At 50.7% G+C, this 8,971-nt stretch overlaps 3 protein-coding genes across 4 annotated transcripts in view; 2 read left to right on the plus strand and 1 right to left on the minus strand.

Moving 5' to 3' along the window:
* The window catches only part of hectd1 (HECT domain containing 1), a 38,046-nt gene extending 35,987 nt beyond the window's left edge, over positions 1–2,059 (plus strand). Inside the window, 5 exon segments of the mRNA XM_019877383.1 lie at positions 349–427; positions 522–615; positions 1,183–1,333; positions 1,422–1,566; positions 1,626–2,059. Coding sequence (XP_019732942.1) covers positions 349–427; positions 522–615; positions 1,183–1,333; positions 1,422–1,566; positions 1,626–1,763 — 607 coding nt within the window. The 3' untranslated portion in view covers positions 1,764–2,059.
* On the minus strand, positions 1,931–4,715 carry ap4s1 (adaptor related protein complex 4 subunit sigma 1). 2 transcript variants are annotated; one of them, XM_019878028.1, is made up of 6 exons: positions 4,611–4,715; positions 3,805–3,988; positions 3,256–3,342; positions 3,101–3,169; positions 3,011–3,022; positions 1,931–2,928 (listed from the first exon to the last, which is right to left on the minus strand). In XM_019878028.1, the coding sequence occupies exons 2-6, from the start codon at positions 3,940–3,942 to the stop codon at positions 2,800–2,802; spliced, it is 435 nt and encodes a 144-aa protein (XP_019733587.1). In that variant the 5' UTR covers positions 3,943–3,988; positions 4,611–4,715; the 3' UTR covers positions 1,931–2,799. The 2 variants fall into 2 exon arrangements, with proteins under 2 accessions (XP_019733587.1, XP_019733579.1); XM_019878020.1 differs by lacking the exon at positions 4,611–4,715 and adding an exon at positions 4,188–4,590 and having other exon boundaries at positions 1,952–2,928.
* Positions 4,716–4,821: 106 nt separating this feature from the next.
* Positions 4,822–8,971, plus strand: part of strn3 (striatin, calmodulin binding protein 3) — a 6,112-nt gene continuing 1,962 nt past the window's right edge. The window contains 9 exon segments of the mRNA XM_019878040.1: positions 4,822–5,175; positions 6,773–6,876; positions 6,948–7,021; positions 7,174–7,252; positions 7,328–7,489; positions 7,553–7,691; positions 7,812–7,953; positions 8,019–8,161; positions 8,368–8,627. Of these exon segments, the coding sequence (XP_019733599.1) occupies positions 4,891–5,175; positions 6,773–6,876; positions 6,948–7,021; positions 7,174–7,252; positions 7,328–7,489; positions 7,553–7,691; positions 7,812–7,953; positions 8,019–8,161; positions 8,368–8,627 (1,388 nt within the window). The 5' untranslated portion in view covers positions 4,822–4,890.

Raw genomic sequence — 8,971 nt, forward strand, 5'->3', positions numbered from 1 at the left:
GCTTTCCTTTCCTCCCCTCAAATGATCCTTCCCCATTGAAACGTCAGCGTGTTTTTCAAGCCTAAATTCAGTGGGCATCGCTGCGCTCCTTCTGTTGCGCGTCTTGGCCACCGGGAGGCAGTATAAAGCAGACATACAAATTCACGTGATGTTCGGGGAAGCTGTGTTCAAATTAGTCGTTCTTCTCAGAGGATAAATAGCATATGCCTGTGAGTATAACTGCATTTTCCATTTACGTGTTGCTGAAGCCATTCCAGCGACCATTTTTCCTCCCTGCCAATGGCGTTTTCCCTTGTGTGAGCTCCCACTCCAAATTGTGCCCTAACTTGTGTGTCTCTGCCCACGCAGGTTGAACTTCCAATTCTGTCCTTCTTCCAAAGTTCATGGTTTCTCCGCCGTGGACCTCAAACCTAATGGAGACGACGAGGTAGATACGCGTGTGGCTTCCTGGTTTCCATGGTAATGCTGACTGTCGCTGTAACAAAGTGCGCGTGTGTGTGTGTGTCTGCGCGCGTGTGTAGATGGTTACCATGGAGAATGCTGAGGACTACGTAGAGTTAATGTTTGACTTCTGCATGCACACGGGAATACAGAAACAGATGGAGGCCTTCAGAGGTATACACACACACACACACTCCAATTCCACGCCTTCGCCCACATCGGGTACGTCAAGGTACATCGCGTCGAATTTTGTTCCATGTAGTGGTGAACAAATAGAATGCAATGACATGGCGCGAAGCTCAAGCCCCAAAGACCACACGAGTAGCCAACGAATCTGTTTTCCAAATCGCTCACTTGTGATGGGACACTGTAACTTACTAAGTATTCAAACAGAAGGTTGAAAGGTATTTATTTAAACTAAACTTGATGCATGTTTCTTCAGTCCCTCCGTGTTATGTCTTTCTTTCTTCAGTCCGCGATGTTTTTGCTCATGGTTGTCATACCATCAGAATCGAATATTGGCCCATGCCTACCTTGTTAGTTACTCATTTAGTTTATCACTTAGCCTTGGTTATGGACTTTTTTTTCTTTTTAAGATTGATTCTTGGTTACTGAGCCAGTTAGTTACTTGTCCTCTCAGCTGGCTACTCTGTTAGTTCAGGATTGACTTCATGACTCGTTTAGTCTGCTTGTCGGTGAGCTCGTTTATGATTTGCCGGTGTTGTGGCGCGTTGCCATCAGAGGGCTTCAACGGCGTTTTCCCGATGGAGAAGTTGAGCTCGTTCAGCCACAAAGAAGTTCAGCTGATCCTGTGCGGCAACCAATCGCCTTCTTGGACATCTGATGACATCATCAACTACACCGAGCCAAAGCTGGGCTACACCAGAGACAGGTCCCGCCCATTTTGCCTTTCGTCGTCGCCACGGTCTTGTCGCAGTTTGTTGGTGGGAACTTTTCTTTGTGGATTTTGCCGCCTTCAGTGCGGGCTTCCTGCGCTTTGTGCGCGTCCTTTGCGGGATGTCGTCGGACGAGAGGAAAGCCTTCCTGCAGTTCACCACCGGCTGCTCCACGCTGCCCCCCGGTGGCCTGGCCAACCTGCACCCACGCCTCACCATCGTCAGGAAGGTAAGCAGCGAAAATGTCCCACCCGGAGGCGGCAACTCAAAGCCCACCGTTGCCCGCAGGTGGACGCGACAGACTCGAGCTACCCGTCGGTCAACACGTGCGTTCACTACCTGAAGCTTCCCGAGTACTCGTCCGAGGACATCATGAGGGAACGTCTGCTGGCCGCCACCATGGAGAAGGGCTTCCACCTCAACTGATGACCCGTATGACTCCAGGCGGCGCTGCCTCCTCTCACCTCTCCTCACTCGCGTGTGTGTGTGTGCGCGCGTGTGTGTGTGTGTGCGCATGTGTGTGTGTGTGTGCATGTGTGTAGGTTATGCACACGTGTTGTCCTGCGACCACATTGATGGTTTTTTTTTTTTCTTTTTTTGGGCTTTTGTTTTTAAGCATTTGATTGCTTCATGTGTCCGTGCTTGTTCTTTCTTTCCAGAGACACAAACACTGGTCGTCCGTTCTTTTGTTTGTCCATTTGTGTGCAGGGGGGAAACGAAAAAAAAATCCTGTATTTTCTTTGTATATTATAAACATTTATTTAACTCTAGTTGCAGTTTGAGCTAAACAGATATTTTCAAAAATGTGTTTGCTCGGGGGGGAGGGGGGGGTCATTAAAATGTTTGCAAAGTAACGAGAAGCTTTGGGTTGTTTTTTTTTTTTTTTTTATGTACAGTATTTACTTTCCAGCTCCTTGTTTGAGCACTTTCAATGGCCGAAATTAAATTGTGCCATAATAATGATACAGACAACTAGGTATAACGTGCGCACAAAATCCAAATGATACTTTCAGATCGGCTGGGTAAGGAAATGGAGCACGCCTTCCTTAAGACACCCAAGTAGAGTACATAGCGATTGGAGCAAAGGTGCGCTCCATTTGCTTACCCAGACATCCAAGTTGTTCATGGGAATGATATTAAAACAGCAAATTGGTATATTGAGCGCACCTCCTTAATGTTCCGATATAAGTATATATTGGTCTCAGTTTAGAAAAAAAAAATTGCCCATGTTTGGAGATGGGGAGATATATAGATATCTATATCTATAGATAAAAAGGAATCTTTTTCTCCACTAGTTAATTGTGCCTTCTGTTTCTCGATGTCAGACGCCGGTACAGAGAGGGCAAAGATGCAATATTTGTCAGAAACAAATTCTTTTCAAAGCAATTACTGCTCAGAACTACGCACAGAGGTTTGATTATCTGTGAGGAAACCAAAAATTGCCATCTATCTCCCTTTGGCATCAGCCATCGGCCATCTTGTCCAGGGCGTTGAGTGGGGCCAGGATGTTGCTCTTGTTGGTCTCCACAATTCGCCCGTTCTGGATCATCTCGTCCAGGATAATGTGAACGCGGTCCAGGTTGAACATAATCTGCCACGCCAGAAACTCAAGGAACACCCTAACCTTTTTGTTTTTCTATGCTTGTTGGAGGTCATGTAACCAGAAAGGATACATCCAGTTCACTCTGCGAGGGGACGCAAAAAACAGGAAATGGGAAACTACAGTGCCACCTTTGGGTATAATGTCATCTTTTCCAACTCACCACGCGGCTGAAGTATTTGTCAAGAACCTCCACGAAGTTCTGGACCAGCTCGTAGATGGACAACTCGTTCTGTGGGGGATGGAAAATGATCAGTCCTCTTACTAAACGAAGCTGAACTGACACGTGCGAAGACAAGTCAACATCGAGCTTGGCACCTCATCCTCAGTAATGCCCACGGCGATGTAGAGGGCGGCGTACTGGCGGAAAACCACTTTCGACTCTTGGTACTCCACAAAGGAACACTGGGAAAGACAGATGGACGGACGACATTTGGAACAGAGGAGCGGTGACCCGCAGACTCTGGTGGGAACGCATTCACGGATCGTAATATCACACACAGTCGAAAAATCCATCCACACTCCAATCACGTTCTACGGATTGATTTATTTATTGAAGGTGCGCCAGGTAGTATTTTTTAAAATGTGTTATGGAATGACGTGTATTGAAAGCAACTTTAGTTGTCTCGGGAAAGTCCGCTTAGCTTAAGGCTAATAAACAATGTGCGGCCCCTTGCTTGCATGCTTCCTGTTAGCATCAAACTCAAATGGTGCAGCAACACCCATAGGTAGACAATATAAAACATACTTCCAGGCACATATTCTTTATCCTCTGCAAAAGCTGGTTGTTAGTACAGCAGTTTTAGTTCAGCAGTGATTTGGCATCAGCTGACTGCACAGGCTGGGCAGGAAATGATCTGGGGTCACCTGGTCTCTGCTCCGGCTCAGGCAGGTGTGGACGATGTTGGCCTCCAGTGCCGTTCTGCGACTCATGTTGATGGACTGGTAGTACCTGCAGAGTCGGGTCTGACCCTGGCGGTTCACCATCAGGACAAAGGTGATCATGCTCAACGCTGATTGGCCGAAGCCCTGACATGAACTGTGATGTCACCTGACGACAGTAAACCGGAAGTAGGGCATTATGTGGAGGTTTTGCTCGTTATTAAACGTTTTGAGAACACGGCGCGTACCATTACAATTGTAAAGTTCTAGCTTTGCAAATATTCGAGCTTCATTAAAAAAAAAAAAAAACAAAAAAAAAACACTGACACCACTTTCGTCCAACAATTCCACAAAATAAATCAACTTACCGTCGGCGGCTATCTTAGAACCTACATGAGTTTCGTCAGATGAGTCCAAAAACGTCAACAATCGAGCTTGTACCAAGTTCCTTTTAGGCTGTTGTAAAATAATCACATTTGGTAGGTTGCATTAAGTATCGGGCTCAATGAAGGATTAGATTACTCCGTGAAAATGTTGAATGTTTAGCTAAAACCAAAACGCTTCAGCGGGTGCCCAGCGAGCTCAATTGTGGTGCGTTCATGGCATAAAATAGTAAGAAATTTGCCATCAGTGTTTTTCATCGACCTACGGTGAACTAGCTCTTACCCTAAAATGACGAAAAACAGGATAAACGTAAAAAGATCAAAACACTTCAGCATTTACAAAACACATAATCAATGATAGATAGATAATTTAGAATTGTGAAAGAATGTAGACAGACAGCTAAATCCCCGACGAGTCGTCGGCGCCGTGATGTCCGTTTTGTTTTTGGGGTCACTAAATGCGGCAGTTCCGTTCCCGGCATGCACCGCGGCAGGCTCCTCTCCGCTGCGAGAGCGCTAAGTAATGGCGGCCGGTTAGCTCCGCTCGGTGAGCAGCTCCCGTCTTCAGCCTCACTCGCGTTACCGCAGTCCTCCGGGGGGCAGTTAGCCGTACCGGGGTGGGCCCATCTAGCCGGACACGTAGCGGGGGCTTTCCTTCTCTTGGCGGACACTTTCCAACAAGGCCGACATGGACGAGCACCCCGGCGGAGGAGCCGCCGCCGGACCTCCGCCGCCCCAGCAACAGCAACAGCAGCAGCAACTCCATCCGGGGGGGACCGGAGTAGTTCACCCGGCCATCGGCGGCAGCGGAGGAGGAGGAGGGGGGTCGGTGTTGGGGCCGCAGCAGACTGACGACTTGCCGCGACCCCAGCAGCAGTACACTATACCGGGCATCCTGCACTACATCCAGCACGAGTGGGCCCGCTTCGAGATGGAGCGGGCCCACTGGGAGGTGGAGCGGGCCGAGCTGCAGGTGAGCCACGCAGGGACGGGCGGGCGGACAGTAGACGCGACCACTGGCCGGAGCGCCGCTGACGTCCATTCATGGGAGACAGTGTCAACATCATGAACTAATAATAGCAGTGACATCACTATTGTGACAACGCTCACAAAGTAGGCCAACGGCTACTTTAGTCTTTGTCAATGTAACATACATTAAAATAGCTTATCTCTAAATCGGATGTGTGCTTTTTATTGATTATTGATATTAAGCAGTGGGTGACGGTCAGCCCATGAATAACAGTGTCGACGGCGCGATGTCACCCCCCCCCCCAAAAAAAAAAGTTCTATACACATCTACGTGAAACACCACACGGCTACCAACCTGAAATTAAACTGATTTTTCAAATGAAATATTCATCCGCCTGATAGCTAAAGCCAAGCTACTATGCTACGCGCTAGGTCACCGTTAGCTTGGACCTTCCGCTGGACGTGAGCCGCGTTAGCCTTTAGCTTGGCGCCCCGTCCCCGCACTCAACAGGAAATGTGTCAAATGGTTCAACTTGTGACATCTCCACGTCGTCGCCGCGGCTTGAAGTTTGACTTGTGAACAGCGAGGCACGAATACTGTGGAGGAATGTCCTCGAATTGGTCCACGCGAAACCATTTTGGCTCGTCACGCTAGCTCCGAGCTAGCCTAGCCTAGCCGCTAGCCTAGCAACAGCTGGGCCCGTATGACATGCACAGCGTCACTCACTGCACTTTTTTTGTGTACGGAAATATCGCTTGCTACTTTCCTATTAGCCAATTGTAAATTGTTTTCTTTTTTTTTTTATTCGGTGGTGCGTTGATACTCTCATAAAATATTAATACGTACATTGCAGAGAACTCGTTGGTTCACAAAATAGGGATGATTTATTGTGTGGACTATGGACCTTAAAAGTTTTCCCCCAAAAATCTCAATGAATAGGGAATCCGTAAGGGATTGAATGATCTGTATTTCCCGACTCGCGGTGATTGTATTTTATTTCTTGAATATCGTAGACGATGTAAATTGATTCAAGGGCTGACATGATGAATTAGAGCGCATGTGGCGACCTGAGTTGACAAACTGTCCGTGTTGGAAATCACAAATGTATTCGCTCCCAAATCACCGTTTGCTGAGGTTCAACGATTCCTCGAAAAACTAGTCCCTACCCAGCGGGTGCAGCCGCGATGCAGAAAAAGCGGTTAAGTTTGCATGACCGTCTTTGTCTTAAGTGTTGCGGTGTATTATTTGATGTTAACTGTTCTGTTGATGGCGGCGCGGGTACCCACAGCGGCTCCTCTCTTCTCTCCTGTGGTTGAGAGGAAAGAAATTTCATCTGTGCTGTATGTTGCCCATCGAGCATATTTGACAATAACGTTGACTTGACTTGACGTAAAAATCCCTCCACTCATGCTCCCCCCGACAATTGGATCGCGACGACACCATGCCCTGTGTTTCACTGTCACCACGGTAACCGGCACACCTCTGCCTTGCCACCTGTTGCTATGGCCACCCGCGCGTGTTTATAAATAAGCACCATTAGTGTCATCTTTCAGAAGCAGCTGCTGTCACACTTGCGCTTGTGGTTTGTTTTTTTTTTCAGGCGCGGATAGCGTTCCTCCAGGGTGAGCGGAAAGGTCAGGAGAACTTGAAGAATGACCTGGTCAGAAGAATCAAAATGTTGGAGTACGCTCTCAAGCAAGAGAGGTGTGAACGAGTGAGCGAGCGGAGCATCGCGTTGCATTGTGTGTAACTGTGAGCGTGTCGGCGTTCCGCAGGGCCAAGTATCACAAGCTGAAATACGGAACAGAGTTGAATCAAGGCGACCTGAAGATGCCCAGCTTTGAGTCAGGTGACGTCTCTCAGCCCCGCCCCCCTCGCTTTATGGTTGTCGCGGTGACGTTGCCTTGCCTTCCATTGTTGACCGCGTGTGTCTTCGGCGTGCTCCCGCGTCGACTGCACTTGTGGGTCTGCGTGTGTGATTGCGCTTGTTTTTTGTTCCAGACGCCAAAGACTCGGAAGTGTCGGCGCTTCCCGCCAACAGCCAGCTGACGTGGAAACAAGGAAGACAGCTGCTGAGACAGTATGATGACAACACGTGACATCATCGGGTGGTGACAGCAAATGCTCACGTGTGTGTGCGTGCGCGCGCGGGCAGGTACCTCCAGGAAGTGGGCTACACGGACACCATCCTAGACGTCCGCACGCAGCGCGTGCGCTCGCTGCTGGGCTTGTCCACGTCGGAGCAGAACGGCTCGGTGGGGAAGAAGAACCTGCAGCAGCTCATCAACGGCGACGACGCGCGCAAGGACGTCAAACGGTAACCCGCGGCAATGACGCCGCGGCAATGACGCCGCCGCTTCATCGGTGGGTGTGCGCGCAGGAGTCCGGGCGATGTTCTGGAGACGTTCAATTTCCTGGAGAACGCCGAGGACAGCGACGAAGACGACGACGACGACGATGGGGAGCTGATGGATGACATGGGCGATGACATCAAACATCGCAGAAAACACAAAAGCAAGGTCGGCCAACGGCGCTTCTTCTTCCTCCTCCTCCTCGCCACGTTTCCGTCCTCCCCTCGGCCTCCTCTTCAACGACGATCGTTGTCTTTTTCCGTCGATCATCCGGTTCCTCGGCCTCAGGTGGGCAACGAGGGCCTGGCCTCCGAGGAGGACGACGACGCCGACACGGAGGAGGCGCTGAAGGAGTTTGACTTCCTAGCGACGGCGGAGGACGGCGAAGGCGCCGGCGAGGCGCGCAGCTCCGGCGACGGGACCGAGTGGGGTGAGTTCGGCGGGCGCTCACCCCGGTCGGACTTACGCTAGCCCTCTTTTCCCCGTCACGCGCAGCCGAGCCGCTGCCGTTCGCGCCCGGCGGCGGCGGGAAGAACTTCCTGATGGGCGGGGCCGACCACATCCTGGAGAGCGTGCTGGGACTGGGCGATCTGGCCGACCTCACCGTCACCAACGACGACGTCGACTTTGCCTACGACGTGAGTGGCGCGTCCCTGCCCGTCCGTTTTCCGAGAAAAAAAAAAATTCCTGTGCATCCATGCTTAATACCTCCCCTCGATTTCAAATTCTTGTTTTTTTAAATTTGTGTCTTTCTTTTCCTGAGCGTTTTTGGCTGGTTTGTTATTTCAAAATGCAAGTTTGCGTACAGGCACGGCTGATTCGACTCCTCCCCCCCGCCCCCCAGGTGGCGACCAATCAGGACTCGTCGTTCCGGAAGACGTGGAACCCCAAGTACACGCTGCGCAGCCACTTTGACGGCGTGCGGGCGCTCGCCTTCCACCCGGTGGAGCCGTGCCTGCTCACCGTGTCCGAGGACCACACGCTCAAGCTGTGGAACCTCACCAAGACCGTCGCCGCCAAAAAGTAGCGCCGGGCGCGCCGTCACGCTCGACTTGACCTTCGGGGAAATGGCCCCTTTGCGCCGCGTCCCGACCGCAAACGCGCGCCACCCCGTCCTTTTGTTTGTTTCCTGCGGCGCTTTATTGCCGCGCTGACGTGATTTGACTGTGCATCGCTTGGCACTTTTTAAAATTGATTCGCCATCCCTCCGGATTCTCGCTTCCGAGCAGAGAAGTCGGCGTATTGCAGCGCTCTTAAGTCGGACCGCTCCCAAAACGTGGCAACGAAGGCGAATAGCGGGCAAACGTCGTCTTGATGCGTCATTTGGCGAGGCGTCCTTGACTCGAAACATCAACTTTAAGCAACTTTCCGAACGTCCCCCCCCACGCCGAAGAAAAATCGGCAACAGCTGTAGTGTCGTTCACTAAAGGGGGGGGGGGGGGGGTGAG

The sequence above is a fragment of the Hippocampus comes genome, unplaced genomic scaffold (assembly GCF_001891065.2).
Source record: "Hippocampus comes isolate QL1 unplaced genomic scaffold, H_comes_QL1_v1.1 scaffold295, whole genome shotgun sequence".
Classification (NCBI taxonomy): domain Eukaryota; kingdom Metazoa; phylum Chordata; class Actinopteri; order Syngnathiformes; family Syngnathidae; genus Hippocampus; species Hippocampus comes.

Coding starts and splice junctions, on each gene's coding strand:
- ap4s1 (XM_019878028.1), bottom strand. CDS start 3,942: ATGATCACCTTTGTCCTGATGGTGAACCGCCAGGGTCAGACCCGACTC. Junction 3,343..3,804: donor TGAGCCGGAGCAGAGACCAG/GTGACCCCAGAT, acceptor TGTCTTTCCCAG/TGTTCCTTTGTGGAGTACCA. Junction 3,170..3,255: donor TGGGCATTACTGAGGATGAG/GTGCCAAGCTCG, acceptor CATCCCCCACAG/AACGAGTTGTCCATCTACGA.